The 24,107-nt window shown below is 33.1% G+C and overlaps 2 protein-coding genes across 4 annotated transcripts in view; one reads left to right on the top strand and one right to left on the bottom strand.

The window, feature by feature from the left end:
• Positions 1 to 1,483: 1,483 nt before the first annotated feature.
• LOC114163282 lies at positions 1,484 to 6,157 on the bottom strand. 2 transcript variants are annotated; one of them, XM_028047501.1, is made up of 8 exons: positions 6,001 to 6,157; positions 5,062 to 5,177; positions 4,864 to 4,973; positions 4,436 to 4,622; positions 2,917 to 3,141; positions 2,057 to 2,128; positions 1,888 to 1,948; positions 1,484 to 1,806 (listed from the first exon to the last, which is right to left on the bottom strand). In XM_028047501.1, exons 1-8 carry the CDS (start codon positions 6,053 to 6,055, stop codon positions 1,775 to 1,777), a joined length of 858 nt encoding a protein of 285 aa, XP_027903302.1. In that variant the 5' UTR covers positions 6,056 to 6,157; the 3' UTR covers positions 1,484 to 1,774. The 2 variants fall into 2 exon arrangements, with proteins under 2 accessions (XP_027903302.1, XP_027903311.1); XM_028047510.1 differs by lacking the exon at positions 6,001 to 6,157 and having other exon boundaries at positions 5,062 to 5,208.
• A 6,236-nt stretch (positions 6,158 to 12,393) lies between these two features.
• Positions 12,394 to 24,107, top strand: part of LOC114186672 (probable polyribonucleotide nucleotidyltransferase 1, chloroplastic) — a 49,723-nt gene continuing 38,009 nt past the window's right edge. Inside the window, exons 1-4 of one of the 2 annotated variants that reach the window (XM_028074660.1) lie at positions 12,394 to 12,852; positions 14,270 to 14,338; positions 23,580 to 23,686; positions 23,783 to 23,825. In XM_028074660.1, coding sequence (XP_027930461.1) covers positions 12,574 to 12,852; positions 14,270 to 14,338; positions 23,580 to 23,686; positions 23,783 to 23,825 — 498 coding nt within the window. In that variant the 5' untranslated portion in view covers positions 12,394 to 12,573. The remainder of the gene's footprint in view (positions 12,853 to 14,269; positions 14,339 to 23,579; positions 23,687 to 23,782; positions 23,826 to 24,107) is intronic. The other variant, XM_028074652.1, reaches the window with a different exon arrangement.

Genomic DNA, 24,107 nt, shown 5'->3' with positions numbered 1-24,107 from the left:
CTAGGAATCTAGAAGAGCCTTGTGCCACTCATACTTGAGATAAGCAAGTATAGAAAATTGTCACTTGTGACCTAGCTCACAACATAAGAAACCCTAAGATAGAAAATGTTCTATTTACCAAACTTTGATGAGCACCTAATGCGCCAAATAAGAAATATGATAAGGAGTGTTACTTACTCTGGATAAATTAAGGAAAAAAGTGGCTCGTCACTTGAGATATGGTACACTCAAGACCAAAACTCTCACGCACGTTTATTCACTCAAAATCATTAAAATAAGTGTAATAATTCTCCTCACATAGAGAGTATGGTGGGAAAGGATTAGCTAAACACTTCCCTTCCCTAGTCTTATGTCCAAACAAACAAAAATATACTAAAACTAGGAATACCTAGTTTATTCTTGCAATACTAAAAAAATAGGGTTAAAAATGTTTTTGTTCCCTCAACTTTCAGTGAAAATTGGAATTAGTCCCTCTTCGAAACTTTGATTCAATTTAGTCCCTCAACTTCAAAATTGTATGGATTTAGTCCTTTTCACCAGATTTTGTTAAGTTTAGTTGACGTTTCAAATACGTTTCATGATAGTTTCTTAGCTAATATTGAAGGAAAAATGTGTCAAACGGTATAAACATCTCAAATGCCATCATGAAATGCGTTTGAAACGTTAAATAAACTCAACAAAATTTGTTTGAAAGGACTAAATTCACGCAGTTCTAAAGTTGGAAGACTAAATTAAGCCAAAATTTCAAAAAGAGACTAATTCCAATTTTTACTAAAAGTTGAAGAATAAAAAACATATTTAACCCAAAAAAAATAATATAGTTCTATTTTTATTTTTCGGATCACATCATATTTTTTTAAAAAGTCCTTCATAAGTACTTTACTATCGCGACTTTTAAAAACAAAAGAAGAAGAAAAAAAATATAGAAGCTCTTCTTGACCTTCTCGTCGTCATGGTTAGATTGTGCTTCTGAAAGAAAACATATAGTATGAAACAAAGAAGAAAAGTGAATTTAGAGAATTCTTTTAAAATTTTGATTTTTTAAAATAATTCTATTTATTGGACTTTTCTTTAATTTTATATGGTTATTATTAGCAATTGATAAATAATTTTTTAAATCATTTATATTTTTAAGAAATGATTTTTTTCATTTTCACAATTAGTTTTTTGTTAAAACAAATGTTTACATTTTTAAATAATATATCTAAAGACAAATTTGATATTATACTTAAAAAACAACTTAATTATCTTCATTAATTCAACCAAATCAATCACATATATTAATAAACAAAGATTCTCCTGAAATTACAACCTTTTCATTAAACCAGACCATTTTTACTTTTCATTCAGTTTTTCTTCAAATCAATCTTACACTTTCTACCCTGTAACCTCATGACTTAGACTAGCAATTTCTGATTGTGAATCATTAACAACAAACAAAAAACAACAAACATTGAACTATTGCCTGAAGAATGGGAACAGATTGGACTCTAACTCACAAAATATATACTTAAATAAGGTGTTTGAAATAGTATAATTCGGAGCCTATTGGAATAAGTCACATCAAAGTGTTCATGTGTTTGAAATAGTATAATTATACTACTTAATACTGAACCAATCCAGTAAAAACCAGCCTCTATAATCAGAGTAAAAAAGTTACATATCTAAGCCAAGAAATCATCACCCTAACTGCACATATCAGAAGGATTCCCCAAGTTCATTCAACCTAGCATTTGTCATCAGTTCTTGTCCTCCAGGAGTATTCTGTGGAGATTTAATAATGTTGCATTTGATTAGGTGCATCACCTGCCAAAACCAAATGTTTCATACAATCAAGAAAATAGACTCTGAGAAAACAGAAGAAGAATATTAGTAAATTATTGTTACCTCTCTTCTCTAACACATCAGTCACTTTATCAAGTGCTTCGGTTATATCACTTTCTTGTTCCTGGGACAAATTATACATTCATATGATACACACTTTGTTAGAATTGTCTAAAGAGTGAAGACATATATATCTAAGGTAACTTGATGCATCTCAATAGAAAGACATTACCCTAAGAGTCCTTCTTGCTATCTCAAGATCAACTGGGTCAGGTTTCTCTTTACTGAAAAGCATCTTCTCAACCTGCCAAAAAGAATGAACATGTTACAGTATATGTTAATTAGTTGCTGAGTGTTCAATGTATTCATTGAGTAAGCATTATTCATAGCATAAAAAAGATCCTACTCAGTAACTCCTTGAACAAGCATCAGTCATAACATAAAAAAGAGACCATGCACGATAAATAATCTATCTAGTTATACAAAGAAATGCTTTTCAAGGTGAACTTTTCAATAATTTATAAATTTTCATTTAAAAAATGAGTCTTTTTAAATGCCTCCACTTTTAAACAACCGAATCAACAAAATAACTCTTCTACCCTACAAAATATTTCACTTTTAAACCCATTCATACTCATCGATCATCTGTAAAATGTTGAATGTGAAAAAATGAGCACCCTTTAAAATGCAACCGAAGAAAAGGAAAATCCTTTGCTCGGCATAAAACCTTCTGATTCTGACTGCATAATACAATAGAGTAATTTTGTTTCTACATATGCAATAGAATGCAGTAATAACACAAAAATAAATGTATAATTCATGTTCAGGATGCTAAAAAGGCTTTACACATTTGATATTCATTCAATATTGCAAAATCAGATTCAACATTCTTAATGATAAGGTTAAATTACGCACAGATATACAGTGGATTCATCACAGACAATTATGATCAACATTTAATCATCGCTTTATGCACTACAAAGTGTATTTTCTAGTTACCTCTTCATATCTACAAGTTCCGTGAATAGCCAGTGAAAATGAAAATAACAAAAAGCCAATCAAAAAGTACATGCAAGTAAGGATTTTGCTTACATCACGGATAACCCTATCTGTTGGACGAAGCTGAATTACATCAGATCTTTTCTTTAACTTGGCAGAGTGAGATCTGTGAAGATCCTTCTGCAATAGATGCTTTCCTTTCAGCACTCTCCCTCCACCAACAGGTGGTAACTGAACACTATAATTGAACATTTCCATAGATTGTTGCACTTTTCCATGGACAAATTCGGCAGTCAATGAATCACCATTAAATTTTGGCTGGCACACAAAATCATAGTTAAATAAGCCTGAGGCTCAGCAGTTTTTTGTGATGTAGTTCTGAATGATCACATATACCAAATGAAGGCATGAAGTGAACTGGGACTCAGGTATGGCAATCAATTGTTGAAATAAGCAATTTAGATTTTAGAGGATTAGTTTTGAGTAAAACAAACTTCAAAACGAATTGCGTTGGAATAGATTTTTACAAAAGAAGGAATTCATTAATGAAGGCCATGAAATATACTTAACAGAAGACCAAACAGAGAACAAATAAAAGAAAGAGGGGAAAATTATGGTGAGATGTGTTGGGAATCCCTCAACATAATTTTACCAGGCAAACCAGTCAAACCACATAAAAAATGGCATTTGCACTTTCACCATCGAATAAAAGCCAAATGTACATAACAGCATGCTTAGGCCAAGTGTTAGACCATAGAAACCTAAAAAAGTACAAGTTGTGCTCAAACCAAATGCACTAAAAATGCAGCATAGAGTGAACATTGCAAAAGTTTTGCCTCTTTACTCCCATCAGAGCCACCGAAGTTAATCATCATTAACTAATTCAAAGACCTGGACATACCTAAGATTCAATTTACAAAACTGCCAAATAAGGAATACTGTAAGGAAACAGAAGCAGAACAGTGTTCAGAACAAGCATAAAACTGATTCCTATCAAGCACCACACATACCACATAAATCAGGGGAACAAGGTGTATGCAGCCTCCAACTACAGTAATGTCATTTAACATTATTAATTCTATAAAGTATTGTACATGCCAAATGAAAGACTTGACCTTAGAGGTAGCTTTAGAGTTCCAAATGGACTTATCAAGAAGAAAAGTAACCCTATTCAAGGAATGTGTCAGGAATTGGAATATTCAGAACAATCAAATGTTTTACTTTTTAGAAGATCAGTGAATAGAATCAAATTTAGTGTACAAGAGTGACCTTAAAAGGGTAAAACATTGGATATTGTTAGAAAATATTATTTTCAGATAAGAATGCTTACATTAAATTGTTGTATATGCATGATAAGGGTATTTATATAAATAGATTATATTAGAAAGTGTGAGAATTGATTTTCAAGGACAAGTAACAGTTTCTCATTTTAACTTTTAGACCCCAACTTCAATTCTCAAACTCCATATTCAATTCTCCTAAGTTCTGCAAAAAACATTTGCATGCTGTTCCTTAATCAGGCCTTGTTTCAAGAGTGTCTAAAATCTACATCAAACAATGAAGCATGAATGCAATACAAATTTAATATTTGTATTAGGCTTGATTGACTCACAGGCTTTGAAGAAGGAGTAGGAATAGAAACAAGACATGTTTGGCTGCGGGACATCTTCTGAGTATAAATCGCAGCAGAGGGTGGAGTTTTCAATTTCATCACTGCATTTCCCATTGAAGCAGAAGCACAATGAGGAGCACTAGCTTTAATATAATCCTTAGCATGAGATGACAATTTCCTCTCCTCCCTGGGAAACAAAATGCCAAAATTGGTAAGGATTCTGGATCATTACAACAATCAAAACAAATGTGCATAAGAGTTTTAGCTCATCTAGAGTGAGCAAATGTGTAACTAAGAAAGTAAAAGTGTGTCTATCTACTTCTATCGAAGTATTGAAGTACCACCGTAATCCTAACCAAGTTTAAATCAATGGTGATATATGTTTGTCCCTTTAGAGAAGTCAAATCCATGTACGAGAAGACAATCACCTTATCTGCTTAATTAGCTCATCGGAATTGATTTTCGCTAGGATTTCTCCATGTTCAAAATCAGTAACATTCAGTTCCTTTCGCAGCTCAGTCATAAGTTCCTCTTTGCCCTACGGCCACAAACAAATTTTCAGCAGCACACTCAAGATGAGCCAAACTTGATCACAGAAAACAGGTTCAGAATAAATATTAAGTTACCCAAGTAAGAAGATCAGACTGAGCAATGAAAGCCTTCAAAACAGAACAATAAGCCTCAGTTTCCAGATAGTGGATTTGATGCTCCAAGTCCATTACATCCCTTATCCCATGAGGTTCTGTAGTTAATGTATGTAAGAGACCAGTCATCAATAAACATTTTACATCAATTTCCAGAGATCTAGTGATATAAATTCACATAATGCACTAAACCTTTACTTGCATTGAAAAAAATTAATGGCATCAGCAGTACTAATCAACATGTAACATGAGCAGCCACAAGCCATACACATCTCATATAATTATAGCATTTAAGATCAATTACAAACACATTTCAAATTAGAGAAAGTGTAAATGCTATTAGAATCTTTAACACAACTATATATACAACACATCTTGCTGTGCTATCAGATGTTGTGGAGTCAAGTGGGACATAATAGAGAAAGTAACAGATAATCCTGCCATAAAATGAGTAATGGGTCCATTCCTCAATAAATAAAACCACCAATAGTCATACATTCTTTAGTAAACTATTTCTCCATAGAAAATTAGAACTGAAAAAGTATATAAAACAAAATTCAAAAGGGTTACCAAAAGTCAGCTATATGTCACCAAGAATCTTGGCAGCACAAGTACCGTGGACACTCTAAACCTCGTACCACATGATCACCCATTTGAAAAAAACTATTTATTTATTCAATCATAAAATAAACAAATAAGATACAACAAACAATACATATACACAGAACCAAAGCAAAAAACACATAAAGTTCATTCCTTTGCATTTGATTTTTAGGGGTTGAGTGCCCATTTATTTAATTACAAGTTTATTTAGTCTTAGGTGGAAAAAAATAATGAACATGCAAGAGGGAAGATAGAAGGAAGTTGACATTAAAAAAGTGAAAAGCCAGAGAAGAGAAGAAAATAGAAGAGAGGGTTTACCAACAGTGCAGTAGTTGGTGTCGTAAGTGTACTCCATCATCACTTGCTCCCTCATACACTGCTTACCCTTCTTGTCTCTCTTCACTGCTCAGATTCTTCCCTTAAACCATGAGTCTATTCAAGTCCAACACTTCACCTTTATTTTTATTTTTTTTCAGGTTTCTCAATCTTAATTCAATTTTTTGTATTTTTTTTTTACTTAGTATACAAAACTAATCAAATGATATTATAGTTTGAAAAGGAACTTCACAGTTCTAAATCAAAGAAATATGTTTTTAAACATGCAATAATGTGAGTTGATCAGAAAAATACTGGCTACTGTCATAATTAGTTATAAATTTTTATTGAATATATATTTATTTTATTATAATTTGAAATCATCATTTCTCTGATTAATAAATATCACTGTACTTTATTTAAGCGGATTTTGTCCGCTTTAAAAGGAGTAATATACAGGGAGGACAGAGTGTGATTTTCTGTTTTAAATGTTGTTTACATATATCAGTTATTTATTGAGCAATAAATTTCTTTTGACAATCAGTTAAAATTTGAATTTGTTTTTTCTTTTCAAAGAAATCCTTTTTCTTCCTCTTTTAAAAGTCCAACTGTTTGTTTAAATTGAAATAACCTATTTTATTTTAAAAAGTGTAAATTTAAAAGTATATATACATTTAATAATGATAAACTACTCATATTTTGTAGTTTAATATCAGTGGAAAAATACCAGAGTGTACATTTTTAGTTTATAATATATATATATATATATATATATATATATATAAAATTGAAAATTTAATTACAAACTGAAAAATACAATTTAATTTATATTAAAATTACAATAAATATATACATAAAATAGTTATGTTTCATTATTTTTCTAATATTTATAATTTTTTATTATGAGAATTACTAATTATGGTGAATTGTTTAGTAATTTATGAAATTAATTACGTCTATAACATATAAAATGACATCTTCAAGGAGGGAAAAGTGGTAGTTCTTAATATTTAGATTTGGAGAAAATAAAATTAATAATGGTATTTTCAGTTATTTTTAAACTATATGAACATGTATTATCAGTTTTTATTTTAACATACAATTAACAATAAAATAAAATACAAAATACGTATACAAAATAAAAAATATTATTATAATAAATATAATTAAAAATATAAGGAATATAAAATATATAAATTAAATAAAAAAATTATCTATATATATAATTAACTATTACATATAAGGATAAAAATAATAAAATAATCCATTTTTATTTTTATTTATAGATAAAATTTTATATATATATATATATATATATATATATATATATAATTACAATAAGAATACTCCAAAACAATATATCTCTTATACAATTATAAAAATCATTAAAGAATAAAATTGTCCGATAAAAAATATATTATAAATAGTTACAGAAAAAATATATCATCCTAGCAAAGATGTATAATGTATTTTGATTTTAGTCCAGCAAACTTTATTATCTTAAAATTGCTTTAAGAGAAACTAGTATGAGTGTTTAAACAAAGGTGACTCTGATTATAATATTTTATTTAAATGATTAATTTTCACAATGATTTAATATGTCAATTCTTTCGTACACACTTATAGTCACTTATAAGAACTTTTATATCATTTGATAATTTTAATTAAAAAAATTATGTCCAACATAATAATGTACACTAAATATTTTAATTACACAAATCAAAATTAACATCATATGTAGCTTTTAAAATGTATCAAAAATGCAAATATCCAATTGTAACGTCCCATTTAATTTATAAACACAATTAAAGGAAACGTCACACATAAGATAGTAAAATCACGCAGTCCTGGGATTTCCAACATCACCCCTACAAAACCAGGCACACCACGATGCCAACAAAAGCAGGATAACAATTTAACTAAGAGTTTACAATCCAAAGACAACGAATACAGGGGCCATAGCCCTAAAGAAGACATCAAGAAGATAAGTGTAAGATTCAGTCCAGACGGCTAAGCGGTGGAATCGCCATTCCCTTGTTGACCACGAGAACCTCGCCCATCTGCTCCCATCAACCAAGTCGATGATCATCGCAAGAAAAAACAGCCACATACAACACAACCATGCAACGAAACGAGTAAGCTAGAGCCAACAACATATGCATCATACAGTCAAAAGTGTTTTCATCATCTCACATCCAAATAATCAACCACACATGTTATGACTCTCAATCAATACACTACGACTCGACTCGACTCATCCAGATACGTATAACTTGGTCGGATTCAGCGGATGCTTGCACTTGTGGTGGATACCTCTGCTCGACCCTGAGCTGCTCGATCCTGAGCTATGTAATACAAGTGTTACGATGAATCAAATCTCCCTCACCACAAGGTTAGCCCTTAGTGAATTTCAGGCCTCCTGCTACCCTCACCACAAGAGTCAGTCTGCTCTAGGTGAGACTAACTGGCTCCTCAGAGTGTCAGGATGCAACCTTACCTTGAATCCTTACCTAGTTATACAGATAGGGCACCACCATGGACACCCACTAACAGGGGCCTTGGGATTACGTCCCGACCACTGAAGCGCGACCCCAGAGGTCTCACCTAAAGACCCCAAGGAATTTATATGCTGACACGGACCAACATTCATAGCGCAGCAATAAACAAACATGAAATCATATTTACATTTCCATACCAACCCTTGAGATTAATTCCTCATACGCATCATATTTCGAATCCATACCTCTGATCATCACCACCCCGTGAATCTAGGGCCTCATCTCATATTAATCACGTGTTCTTTTAGTCCCAAACCACTCATTCATTTCACATGCCAATATCATACCCAACCCGTTATACGCAATTCATGAATCATGCCAAACATACCTCATGTTCCATTATATACATATCACTCATCATACAATCATACTCAACCAAAACAGATCATTTAGGAACAAACAAACATCCAATCATAGCACTGTCTCGCCCAGCACCTCGCTCAGGCTGAGGGGTCTCGCTCAGGCGAGGCAGTCTCGCTCAGGCGAGTCCCCCCTCCGCTCAGGCGAGGGCTCGAAACAAGGAAACAGGAACCACTGCGAGATCTCGCTTAGGCGAGATCCCTCTCGCCTGGGCGACTTATCGCGAAAAGGGGGTGGGCGAGCCTTCGTCAGACTCGCTTAGGCGAGCCCGACTCGCTTGGGCGAGATTAACAGTTCTCGCTCTGATGTACCTGCAACAGATGCATCATTCCAAACCAACGAATCGTGCCAAGAACTCCACACATCCAAAACAATGATTCATCCATCCAACAACAACCAATCTCAAGAAAACAATACATGAACTATATAACTCGAACCCTAACTTCTCGTACCTGGAAATAGGTTCGTACAGGACGTTCGACGCGTAACCGAGAAGCACAACAGCTCTAGAACTCACTACGGGGGTGGAGTAAAAACTGATTCGGAGCTAGCTCGAGAGACTTGGGAAGGAACCCTAGCAGAGCTCTAGTGCGGAAGGGGAAGGTGACGGCTGCGGAGTTTCTGCAAGAGTGAGAGTGAGTGTGAAATTAGGGCAGACCTAGGGACTTTATACGTTAGGCCGGCCTTAGACCCACTTACAAGGGCAGTCCACTAATCTTTAGGGCAGAAAAATATAAAGGGGCCTTACACCAATCGTTTATTATAATTACTTTTTAAATAAAAAACGTATCCAGAAAGGTAATGTATAATTATAACGTAATAGTTAAATTGATTAAAATTATTTGATACAATGATAGAGGTTGGTTACCGATCTTTATTTATTTACATAATAGTCAGTTTGAGAGCACCAAGAATGAAATGGCCGTAAATATATTTATGTATAGGTTGGTGTACTTTTGTATAATATATGGCTTCGAAACCAATATTTTTAGCTCTATTAACTCAACAACATTCTTTAGCCAACGAATGTATATATTTTTTTTATCCTAAAATATTTTTCTTTTTTTAATAAAAAACATATTCCAATTTAATATAATTTATGAATATTAAATAATACTATTAATTTTAAATAAAAAAAACATATTTACAATTTCTTATTCAAACCTTTTATCAAATCAATCATTTCAAAATATTAATTATCTCGATCATCTTAAAAAAAACTCAACTATTTCGTACACTTTAACATTCTCAACTAACCATAACAACTCATCCAATTCAACTAACTCAAACGTCCAAATTGATATATCAAAACTCAATAGATCTTTTAATTTGGTTTTGATTTTGTACTTAAATAACAAAATATAAAACAAAAATTTATAACATTAAGTGGTCAAATGTCAAAGGCAATTATTTTAGTTTTAGCTGAATTGGTACAATCGTTATTTGTTATGTATTTCGTCTGATTAATGAAAGTGTCTTACTTAGTACTTTTCATCTAATAAGTTTTTATTTGGATAAACAATAAATGTACTTTGTTTGAGAGACAACAACCCTTAAACATTTTAAAATACACATAAAGAAACTTATAAATTTGTATTCTCTTTATGTAAGGAATCATTATCTATTTATTTCTCTAAAGACAATTTCACAATAAAATGTACATTTCAAGATCTCTTGAAAAATATTCTTAAAACAATTCGTCATAATCATTGTTTTCATGTTTGAATGTGGTCAAACAATAATCATAAGAAGATGAAAGACATGTAAACCACACAAAGACTCAAAAAGAATTTACAATGGCTCTTTTCTTCTTAGCTTTATATAGATAAGTCATTTTTGAAGAAGAAAGTTGACTACAACAACATATTGACAATTTTTTTCCGCCTTTTGTGGGAATTCAAAATTCCCTTTATGTAGAGTTAATGGGACTAGTTTTGCTACTAAGTATGCTTGATTTATTGATCATAGGTGAGATTGGTTAGAAAATAATTCTTCTTTACTTTTTAAGGTGGTTTATTCAATACAAATTTTTTTCTTGGTCTCTTTTAGAGGAAGATGGATAAAGTATATGAAATTTTGTTAATATAATGAAATTTAAATGCACTTGTATTTATGGATAGGGTAATCATTGTGCAAATATAGAGCACAAGTAGTATTCTTCTGTGACATCTAGAATTTCTCTTTATTTTTTTTTCACAATATGTATTAACTACCTAAGTTGAGACTTGTTTAATTTTTGTTTAGATGTTTTCTATGTAATTTTTTGAGTTTAGTTTGGTTCCTCTATTTATTTTGTGTTTTTGTTGTCTTCTAATAAATTTATCCATGTGAAAACATCATGCCTAACATGAATTTTATAAATAGTAAAAGAAAGAAAGTCCATTATCAATAACAATTTCACTTTTTTTTACACTGAGAAAGTCCATAGTGATACATTTATTTTGCACACAAGTACTTTTTTTTATCAGCAAAACAAAATTAAATAAATAATACAAAACACCTTGGTGTACTAACTCTTATAAAAAACTTGCAAAAACAAGTGCATATTAGTAAAGTACCCTTAAAACTATTATTATGTCACATTGTCATTTCTTTAATGTTGTTAGCAACAATTAATTTAACTAAATGAATTCACTAATTATAAATTAATATGAGATTAACTTAAACCTTTAAAAATAGTAGATTAAGTTGAAAACAAATGATTAATAGAGAAACCAAAAGGATTATAAAACTCTTTCACCCAAAATTAAATATTAGGAGTATTATAACATAACCAACAAAAAGAACAATTGAAATCCAATCTAAAAATACTTTAAATCAACCAAAACTTTTTTTTTTTTTTTAAATTTTGTTGGCTCTAGTTTCTTTTATTAAATAAATAGATTAGTTTGAAATTGAAAATAAAGAATTCAACCACGTATTATATTTGAATATTAAATTATATATTTTTAATTAATTAATAATTAAAAATTACATTGCTATTTTATAATATAATTAATATATATATATATATATATATATATATATATATATATATATTGAAATTTGATAATAATTTGGTATTATAATTTACTCATCAATATGGAAGGAAGTTAAAATTAAACTAAATATAACTACAATCGTATGGAACAATACTCATAATTTATGTTTTATTTCAATTTTTTTGTTATAGAATATTTAACAATTCTTTTTTAGAAAAAAGGTTTTACAATTTTTGTGTAAAAATACTTTATAATATATCTTGTAAAAAAATGTTTAAGAACTACAGAAATCATTATTTTTTATTTAAATTTTATACTAAATTAAAACTTAATTGCATTTAATTTTTATATTTGATTTGAGTGATTGTGAAGAAACATCAACAACTTTTAGATTTAGATTTTTTTTTAGTCAAGAGAGGTGTAGGAACAAATACAAACGGTGCAAGAAGCATGAACCCAAAACCGAATGAGAAAGCCCATAACCTGAGCGCGCCTCTGAACCAAATAGCAGAAGCGGATAACGGCAGAGTTTTCTCCTTCTCTCCCTTTCCTCTCTATCACTCTCTGTCCCGCTCTCACTCTCACCACTCTCTTCGTCTGAGAAGCAAAACCTTCACTCGCTCCACAATCCAAAACCCTAACAGCGGAATAGTAATAATAATAGTAATAACAAGACGATGCTGGCATGTCCTAGTAGTTCCCTCCATGGCCTCGCCACGCTGCAACGCCATTCCCAACCATCTCACTTTCTCCTCTCCAATTCTCTCTTCTTCCCTCCCTCCCCTCGCCTCGCCGCTTCCCGCAAATGCAACTTCCGCTCGCTTCTTTCTGGCAGGAGTAGCCGTCGCTCCGCGGTCAGAGCATCCGCGGACTCGCCGGAGGTGTCGGAGTCCGTCGTCAGCGACAGTGGCGTACTGCAGCCGTATTCCGTGAAGATTCCCGTTGGTGATAGACATGTGAGCTTGGTTGCGTGAATTTGTTTCTGTGTTTGCCTTGTGTGTACGTGTTTGGCTTGTTTTGGCTGGGGGTTGGGTTGTGGACTGGAGGTTTATTAGAAGATACTTTTACTTTTCTTTTGTAAAATTTAAGTTACTTAGTTTGTTAACAGCATTTTAGAAAACGTGTCTGACCAGCTTCTTCTTTCAAGGGGAAGAGAAGTCCAAAACCAGCTGGGCAAACACTGCGTAGAATTATTTATGCTTCCTTCTTCTATCTCTTTGAAAGATTATAAATATATTTCATAGTTGTTTAGGTCTGATTGAAAGTATTAAAAGTCAAAGTTATCAAATCCGTATTTATGCTCTGAATTGTTTAGCTAATTTTTTGAGTCATGAATCATAATATGTATCGAATGTAAGATTTAGAGACAATAAAAAAACTTCAAATATATAATATTGGATCATATATACTGTTCAATTTAAACAGATAACACAACTAAACCATAAGTCTCGTGAAACTATATTATTAGTTGTAGTTGAGTTTGTGAAGCCTTTATTTTGGAAGAGTGGAAAGGAAGCAATGGAACAGCCAAACAGTGAATGCATTGAATGAATAAGTAGCAAATAAAGTAGTGAAATAATCAAATAGGGTAAGTTTAGAAGTTAACCTTCAATTACTTTTTTTTTTTAATGATTTAAGCTTCTATGATTTCAATTTCTTTCAAGAGAATTACTGAAGGAAAAGTAAAAAGAATTAGTGGAATGTTGGGAATGTTTGTTGAATAACATGTGAATCACCCCTAATTTTTAGTTATCAACCAGATGACTGTAGCAATAAGCACACATGGTCTATGGAAGCGACTATGCCTTTTTATGGCTCTCATATTGTTTTCATTTCTTTGCAAGATTTTATGTCCTTGAATGCATAGCTTTTATTTTATTTTGATAAATGACAAATCTTCATAATATTTTTATGTTACATTATGGTTGTATTTGGGGTGTTGTTGTAATATCCTAAAATGATTTAAGCTTATATGATTTCAATTTCTTTCAATAGAATTAGTGAAAGAAAAGCAAAAAGAATTAGTGGAATGTTTGGTATGTTTGTTGAATAACACGTGAATCACCCCTACTTTTTAGTTATCAACCAGGTGACGGTAGCAATAACCACACATGGCCTATGGACGCGACTGTGCCTTTTTGTGGCTCTCATATTGTTTTCATTTCTTTGCAAGATTTTATGTTCTTGAATGCATAGTTTTTTTTTTTTTTTTTTTTTTTTTTTTTTATAAATGACAAATCTTGATAATATTTTTATGTTACATTATGGTTGTATTCGGGGTGTTGTTGTAATATCCTAAAATATATTTATAGAGTAGAATGGTGCATCTAGTACTAGTTTGATTTACATATTAGGTTCTGTGGCATTCTACAGATTTTGGTTGAGACTGGTCATATAGGAAGACAGGCAAGTGGCTCTGTTACAGTTACAGATGGAGAGACAGTAAGTTCCCATACTTCTTCTAGTAATTAGTTTATCCATGATTGTGAACATGAACATGTGGATAAAAACTGTGTTAAAAGAAAAGAAATTTGATTGCTAAATGTTATCATATCTTAGGGTGCATTATGCTCTCAGTTTTGTTAAAAGCTCATCAATAAGGGTGGAGCTACTTGTGTTTTGAGGGTGGTCATGGCCTATGAAGCTCAAACATGGTCATGGATACAAAGATACAACTAAATTAAAAAATGTAGGAGACAAGACTATATATATATATGTATATATATATGTATAGGATTATAAGTATATTAAAATGTGTTAATCATACTTTATAATCTAAGAAATCAAGATAGAAAAGTTCTATAGAAGAGGAATTTATGCAACTATCATGTTTGGTGATCCTCATTGAAAAATAGAACTTCTAAGTCTGGTTCATTAATAGATAAGCTAGCAATCTCTAGAATCCCATTATCATCCGATGAAAAGTCATCTTCTACAATATCCCCCAATTTAATTGTCTCTTCATTGTATGTTGAGGAGTTTCTTAAGGGAAGAAGAAGGTTGATATGCACAAATACTAGATCGTCTGTATTTTGAGGTGTTATCTTATTTCTTTTCAAGGAATGTATAAATGAGTAAGTACTCCAATTTCTTTCACTACAAGAACTTGATTGTCCAAGTAACATGAGTGCTATCATTTGAGGTGTTGGTGCATGAGTTCAATGAATAATCCACCATGATTTTGCATCCATTTCACATTTGTCCCTAAAAGAGTCTACATTGGAAAAACCTTCCCTTTCATTTGGGAAGTTTCACATTTTATAACTAGTCTCCTTACATGCACATCATCAAAGTACCTTTTAAAACACTTCCTTTCATGCGTAATTTCCATGCTTGATATTAGTGTTATCGATAACGAAAAATATCGGAGATCCAAAATTCCTTTATTAAATTATAAAGGATTATGGTGGAAGCATTGCGGTTAAAAGAAATATGATATATGCATATAGATAAATTAAAAACGAAAACAAAAATATAATGGTAATAGTGTTAGTGGTGGCTAGAGCAGGATCGCCAGTGGTGGCAAGCGATGGTGGTGAGCGGCAGTGGCAAGCGACAATGTCATCGACGACCATCGATGGCAAACAATAGCACCAGCGGTGGCAAGTAGCGGCCGGATTGAATAACAAAGAAGAAGAGGTTGTAATGTAGATAGGGTATTAGGTTAAATTGTAGTGTTTTTATTGGGTTAGGTATGGCCCAACTTTTAAGAAAATGATAATTTGGGCTGATAACCCAACAAAAGATTAAGAGAAAAGAGCTAGAATTCCAAAATTTGTGGGGTGTAAGGAATGATGGGGTGTACGAAGCAGTAGCTCAACAAGATTCTCTCATGGGCTGCTGCACTTTAGGGTTTATCTTATGCGCACTAGGGTGTCTCTCATGCTGTTGCAGAATAGTTCTTCCCACATGTGCCGCTGCACATCTGCCTCTTCCATTTTGAGATGGGAGCCATGTGCTTGATCTCCTTTTTCTCCATTTCTGTTTCATCTCTGCATTCCATGATGCAAAAAGTGGCGACCATGAGAAACCCGCATCACCACTGCAATGTTGTGGCGGCAAGTTGGAAATCCAACAACACTGCTTGATACAGGGTAAGTTTTTTTGAATCTTCAATTAGCTATTCATGACTATAATATCTACAACATTACGAATATATAAACAAAAATTAATATAATTCTTAATAAATGAGTTTATGACTAAATCAATTGTACAAAGTTGGCCTATAAGGTGAGGTTTGTACCAACTTATGTATTCTAATTTGGCCTTATCCTTAGTTGATAGAGGATCTCCAAGACACCCAAATGCTATGGAATGAACATCTGGAACATGGGATTAGATGATTTTGGGTGGTCAGATTATGGGGACACGATAGACTCATCAAATTTTGCTAGGATAGACTTTGAATGACTTTGATATCATCTTAAGAAAGGAAATTATGCCTAACTCAATCTTACACAACCAACTTGTAAGATAATGTTTGCCCCCCTACCACACACACACATACACACACACACACACACACACACACACACACATATATATATATATATATATATATATCATTGTAGTAAGTATCGTACGATTCATGATACGAATCCTACGAAACGATACGATACGGGTGCTTGGCGATACAAATCGCATGTTGTATCGTTTATGTTCATGAATCGTGTTTGATACGATACGATACAAGCCTGAATTGTACGAATCGCGATTCGAAACTCGATACGGGTTGAAATTGGTTTTTGAATTGGGTCGGGTCGACCCACCCTATTGAAACCCTAATTTTTTTTCCCTTTTGTATTTTTGGCGCGCTGATTCAGGTCATCTCCTTCACGTTGCCTACTCCCCTCGTCTCTCTTCTCTTCTCTCCTTTCTCGTTCCTTCCTTCGTTTTTATCTGCGTCTGAGCGAGACGCGAGCCGCAGTGGTCGCATCATGGTCGTGTGGTGGTCGCACAGTTGTCGCACGGTGGTGGCACGGTGGTGGCACAGTGGTGACACGGTGGTGTTCGCACAATGTTCTAGAGTTTTCGCATAGTGGTCTCGTGGTGTTGGTGCAGTGATCTCGCGGTGGTCGCGCGATGCTGAGGTGGTGCCTGTGTCGTGGTGCAGTCTCCTCTGTTTTGTGTATGTTCTGTGCAGGGAGGTTTCTCAAGTTTCAGGTTCTGTTTTTGTGTTTCAGACATGAGTAAATCAAACACAAAATGAGAAGTTAATATTAAATGGAATTATTGTCAGTGTTTCACCAAACAGAAGTGTATGTTTTGTTCTCATACTTGTTGGGGTGGCATAGCAAGGATGAAATAACATCTTGCTCGGACAAAGAAAGATGTCATTCCTTGGTGGGACATCTTGATGAAACAACTTATTTTTTGGATTGCTATAATATAGATTTTTGTAGAAGCATATAGCCACAGTTAAAGGAAACTTATGCAACAACCACATTGTTTTTTGAAGGCTATGTTGCTGAAATTGTGAAATAATGTGGTATATACACATGTATACAATCACTCTATTTCACTATGAGGTTATTTTGTTCTTAATTGTCTCTTTGCATATTTATATATCTTATATATTTAAGTATATGTTACATTTTTATAATGTTTTAAAATGTTTATCAATCGTACGATTCACGATATGATTCACGATTCAAAATTGAGGCTCTCCGATACACGATAGGATTCACGATTCAACTACCATGATATATATATATATATATATATATATATATATATATAGATATATATATTATAATTTGGCTTATTCTCTTGTCATTGTGGGATCTCCGAAAATAATGTGATAAATTTATAATATTTTAAGTTAAAATGTACATAGCAAAATATAATCATAAAATTAATTTAAGAATATAATGTATTACCTCAATGAAGAGATGTGCCACTCTTAGTTTAATAATCAATTAATATCGAGTTTAATACCTCATAAAAGGATGAATGCTCAATTTTTGTCTTTCTTTCACTTTGGTATATGACCTTTCTCGCATTTTTAATCATTGAATCCCACATTTCATATACCAAATAAAGGGAAACTATATTCATATTTGTTTTCTTGAGAACATCATAAATAGGGGAAGTGAAAGTAAGTGTATAATCAACCTTCATCTATCAATCCTCAACCAACACAGTTTCTTTCACAAATTGTGCTCTATCCATATTTTTCTTTGTAAGACGACCATTGATCACTAATAACCATTTCGTGATGTCATTTTTTCAAACTAGACCTCTTGAGCATGACTAAGTTGAAGTAAATTGTGTCGGAGCAACAACAAACAACTTGAATGAGTTGAATTTGTTAAATATTGAGAAAAACTGTATAGGGTTAAACTCCGTTGTGTCTAAAATACACATAGGGTAAATATATTTATAATAAAGAGTGATGCAAGTATATATGACAACCAAACATAAATATGGTAAATAGAAGATATTGTTAAAAACAGTATCAACAATATTTGTCAATATGAAACAATGTTTGTTTTCCTAATAAACAATAGGTGCTATGTTTCCCTAATTAACATAAAATGCAATATATCTAACACTCTCCCTCAAGCTGATTACAAATATAATCCATTCTCGGCTCCCTCATTTGAGTTAACGAACTCAGTCTTGATGTCTCCAGATACAATAATTACTCGAATGAAATGACAATTAATCTCAATGTTTTTGGTCCTCTTGTGAAAGACAAAATTAGAATTGTTTGAAGAGCAACTTGATTGTCGCATATAAGTGTTATTTGAGTGACATTTCCAAATTGTAACTCTTTAAGCAATTGGTTAAGTCGAACAAGTTTACAAGTGACTGAGGCTATATCTCTATATTCTGCTTCTGCACTAGATCTTGCCACAACATTTTGTTTCTTTCTTTTCCAAGAAATCAAGTTACCATCAATGGAGACACAATATGCAGAAGTAGATATTCTAATAGAAGATCCTGCCCAATCAACATTTGAATAGCAAACAACTCTTGTATGGTTATTGGAACCGTATAACAAACCTTTTTCAAGAGATCCTTTAATGTACTTTAATATATGGATGAATGCATTCCAATGATCTTCACATGGGAAATTGAGAAGTTGGCTCACCACACTAACTACAAACGAAATGTCAAAACGAGTAACTGTAAGGTAATTTAATTTTCCAACCAATCTTCTATATTGTGCAGGATTGGAACTAGGCTCCCCCTAATTTGGTAGGAGTTGGGTATTAGGATCCATGGGTTTGTCAATAAGTTTTGAATTTATCAACCTAGTTTCCTCCAAAATATCCAATGTGTACTTCTTTTGTGATATAACAATACTATTGTTGGATTGTGCTACCTTAATACCCAAGAAATATGAGTTTGTCAAGATCTTTTGTCTAAAAATGGTGGCAAAGGTGTTGTTTCATCTGAGAGATGCCATGGTGGTCATTTCCTGTAAGAACACTGTCATCAACATATACTATCAAATAGACACATCCAACACTTGAGTGACGGTAAAAGACAAAATGATCTGCCACACTATTGAGTCATGCCAAATTGTTGAACAACACTGCTAAGTTTGCCATCCTAGACCCTTGGAAATTGTTTTAGGCCATATAAAGATTTGCGAAGACTACATACTAATCAGAAAGACTCCCCTTGAGCAACAAATCCGGGAGGTTGCTCCATATAAATTTCTTCCTACAAATCTCTATTTAGGAAAGCATTTCTGACATCCAATTGATATAAAGGCCATTGTTGAAGAGCAGCCATGGCTAGAAATAAACGAATAGAAGCCATCTTTCTGACAAGAGAAAAAGTATCACCATAATCCAATCCAAAAATTTGTGTAGCCTTTGGCTACAAGTCAAGCTTTGAGGCGATCAATATTACCACCAAAACTAACTTTGATAACAAAAATCCACCTGCAACGAACAACAAATTTCCCAGACGGTAATGGGACGAACTTCCAAGTTCCACATTTCTGAAGAGCACTTTGTTCATCTAGCATGGTCTGATCCCAACCAGGATGGACTAAGACTTCACTGACTGATTTAGGAATAGACACATAAAAAATAAACGAAAGATAGTTATAAAAAGGTGAAGATAATCTATGGTAACTCAAAGTAATATAATGTGGAGAGAGATTACAAGTAGAACATATATCTTTATGGACAATAGTGGGAAGGTCAAACTAAGTTGTCAGAGTCGGAGGAGACAAAATAATTGGCACTTGAAGTGAGTCACTTGGTGGTTATTGGGGATGATGTCTTCGATTATAAACCTTAAGGAGTGGTGGAGGAGGGGAATATGACGGTGGACTATGGACAATAGGAGGATCACATATAACATAAATATTAACTATAGTAGATGGACACACATTAGAAGAAGAAGGATCCTTAAAGTAAAACGAAAACTCATTGAAGATGACATTTGCAGACACAAAATAGTTGTTAGAGAACGTGAAAACCACTTGTATCATTTTTGTGATTGAGTAAACCCAAAAAAAAACACATTTTTGTCTTCTAAGAGATAACTTATCAAGACCAAGATCAAAATTATGAACAAAACATATAGACCCAAAAACTTTGAGAGGCAAGGGAATTTTGTTATCTAAAACTAAAAATGACATACGATTAATAAGATAACATGCAATAAGAATAACATCACTCCAAAAATGTTGATGAACCTCACCATGAATTAAAAAAGTGCGAGTTGTTTCAATAAGGTATCTATTGCGCTCAACCACCCCTTTTGTTAAGGTGTATAAGCATATGAAGTTTGACGTAGAATGCCATGAGAAGCCATAAATTGTTTAAAAGAATTTGAAAGATATTGACGACCATTATCACTTCGCAAAGTTTGAATTGGAACACCAAATTGAGTTTTCATTATAAAATGTTTGAAAGATAATCAGAACGATTTTTCATTAAAAATATCCAAGTACATCCGGAATAATTATCAATGAAAGTAAAAAATATTGAAAAATTAAATTAGACTTAATACGACTTGTTCCTTAAATGTTAGAGTGAACCAAGGCAAAAGGAGATGAAGTACGTTGTGACATATTACTAGGAAAGGAACTACAACTATGTTTTCCTAATTGAAATGACTCACACATACCAAACTAGACAACTTGGATAAGCTAGAAACAAACTGTTGTAATTTTGCCAGATTGGGATGACCTAGCTGAACTTGGAGGAGAGATAGAGACTTCATCATAATGCCATAATGTGTAGCAGGGCGGAGATGATAAAGACCATGCTTACCAGTAATGTGATCTATGCCTCAAGAGTCGAGAACCCAAGGACCAATAAACGAATATTGAGTCAGGCCAACAAAAGATGTAGCTCTGCATGCAACATAAGCGATGGAACTTGAGGGCTTACAGTCCTTACACCATTTAAAAAATTCATTGATGATAACAGATTTGTCAGTTGGATCAAATGAAGGAGGATCCACAATAGATGATTGTGAGGGAAGATCATTTTGAGCAACAACAGTAGATCGAGGAGGACAACCATGTAGTGCATAACACCTGTCAATTTTGTGGGCTAGCTTGCCACAATGGTCTCACTTGGGATGCCCTTTTCTTGGCTTGCGAGAACGAATACATTCATCTCGTTGAGATGCCTAAGTAGAGGAATCATCGACAAAAATAGGTGTATCATTGAGAGGTTTACATGACACACGCAAAAGGGTGGAACATATAGAAGTAAAATTGGGTATAACAGGGGAACCCAAAATTTGATCATGGACATGGGAATATTTATTAGCAAGTCCGTGTAAAGTGAAAACTATGAAGAACTTTGACTGTTGCTCTAATTCTTGGGCAGGAGGTATTATCTCAATAAATTCATGAAGAAGAGTATGCATCTTACCCAAATAATCAGCCATAGGATCTTGATTTCGAGGAGCAACAACATTAAAAAGGTTGTGACAAACACCATAATGACATTTGAGTATCATTGGTGTATAACAATTTGGCCTATTCCCAAACATTTGAAGAACATGTGCTGTAGGCACGAAACATTTATTTTAAAGAAGATTGGATGGTATTCTTGAGAATCATGCATAGTTGAGCATTAATTCTCTTCCAACGTGGAAAATCACCGAGAGCAATATCAATCACTTTTTGAGTAAGATGATCAAGACACTCTTGACTCTCAAGTCAAAGTTTAATGTTTGACGCCCAAGTCGCATAATTTGTGCCATCTAATTTATCAATGGGCAAGTGCACATTGGCATAGTTAGTAAAGATTGATAGGTCAGACACACCGGTGGCAGAAGAGGTTTCAGAATTGGAGGCAATGGAAGACGCCATGGCCGAAGAGAAAGAAAAAACCCTAAAACACTAAAGAGGTCCGGTTGGATCAATGAGACCAAATCTAGAAAGAGGATGACAAGGTGATGCCGACACAGGTGATCGTTGCAGGAGAGGAGTGGTGATGCGCCATAGGGAAACAAGAGGAAGCGCGACTTTGAACGGCGTGTGAGGGAGTGTGGCTGCTCCGATGGCGGCAATTCTGGCTCGTGGAGGTCGTCTGGACGTGGCGATCAAAACCGTGTGGTCGCCAGTTGGAATTGACACTCCAGCAACGACAAAAGTTGCAGTGACAAAGGCGACTGAAAAAAAATGCCAAAAAGACCTAATCTTTGATACCATGTTAAATATAGAGAAAATTGTATAGGGTTAATCTCCCTTGTATCTAAAATACACAAGGTGAATATATTTATAATAGTGATACAAGTATATATGGCAACCAAACATAAATATGGTAAATAGAAGATATTGTTAAAAACAGTGTCAACAATATCTACCAATATCAAACAATGTCTATGTTTCCCTAATAAACAATAGACCATATGTTTCCCTTATTATCATAAAACGCAATTATCTCAAGAGTGTCGCACAAATTAAATTTTTAGTGTAGGTAGCATCAACTGCAATTTGTGGGATCCGAGAAAATTGTTGGCGAATATCATTATTTCTTTTTGTATTTTTGGCAGCAAAAATATTTTGTAATGTAGGATTTAAGGTGTTTACAACACAAGGAGTCCAATAGATTGAAGAAAATTCTAACTCGGGAGCATATGTGTTGCCTCACAAATATCTGTGTTATCAATAACAATTTGTACCACATTTGTTGGCCCAATCTCCATGATTGCATTGCATGTCTCCTATTAATTACTGAAATAATGGATTTCATAAACTCATTACGAATGTATTAATTATTAGGAAAAATGATCAAACTTTAAATGACCTATAAGGAGCTGAAGCTTCATATTTTTCGGACTAGTCAAGTGCAAGGTTTAAATTTGGCTTGTTTAAACAATTGAGTCCAGCTTGAGGATCACATTTGCAGGCTAAGTTTGAACTTTTATGTTTAAGTGTTCAGCTTTACTTTACTAGTTTACACGTCCTAAGTATTAATCTTTTACAAAGAAGGCAATTGTAGAAAATTTGTTGTGGGTTCAAAATATGGTTAGTTTTTTTATGTACCTTCTGCAAATATGGTTCAAAATTTGTTGTTATGTACATTCTGCAAATATATTGTTAGCTGGCTTAAGTAAACTCTTTTATTTTATTTATTGAATAAAATTGGTAATATTTTTCATTGTTTTAGGATGGAAACAATCATTAACTTGTTGATGAGGAATTCAGCATTTATTCTTTTGAAATTTCAAGCTGCTGTTTTTCATATTGCAGATCGTGTACACAACTGTTTGCTTGGATGATGTTCCTAGTGAACCATCTGACTTTTTTCCCCTTTCTGTTCATTATCAAGAACGATTTTCAGCAGCTGGTCGTACTAGGTATGGCATATACATTTCTGTTTCTAGATTTCTTTTTACTTATTGCATGATTCTTTTCATTTAGTTGTATAATACTTCAATTTACAATTGTTTCAGTGGAGGGTTTTTTAAGCGAGAAGGAAAGACAAGAGACCATGAGGTACTACTTATCTAGTCATTAACTCTGGCTTTACAGTAATGTCAACTGCCAAATGATCTTTTATTCTGGGCACCCATCTTAAATTTCAACACTTTGTGACTTGTATTGGTAATTTGCTTTCCTCTATTTGGTTTTGAGATTCACTTTTACTTACAGGGTCTGTTATTGATAGAAAACTGATACACTGATTTGTTATTATGGAAAGGTTGGAATATACAACATGACTATGAGACTTTGTTAACATAAGACTATATACAGAGCTTAGTTACAAGTTAGCTGTTA

Source organism: Vigna unguiculata, chromosome 1, assembly GCF_004118075.2.
Source record: "Vigna unguiculata cultivar IT97K-499-35 chromosome 1, ASM411807v1, whole genome shotgun sequence".
Classification (NCBI taxonomy): domain Eukaryota; kingdom Viridiplantae; phylum Streptophyta; class Magnoliopsida; order Fabales; family Fabaceae; genus Vigna; species Vigna unguiculata.
The sequence above is the reverse complement of the archived record's forward strand: the minus strand, read 5'-3'. Positions and strand labels throughout refer to the sequence as shown.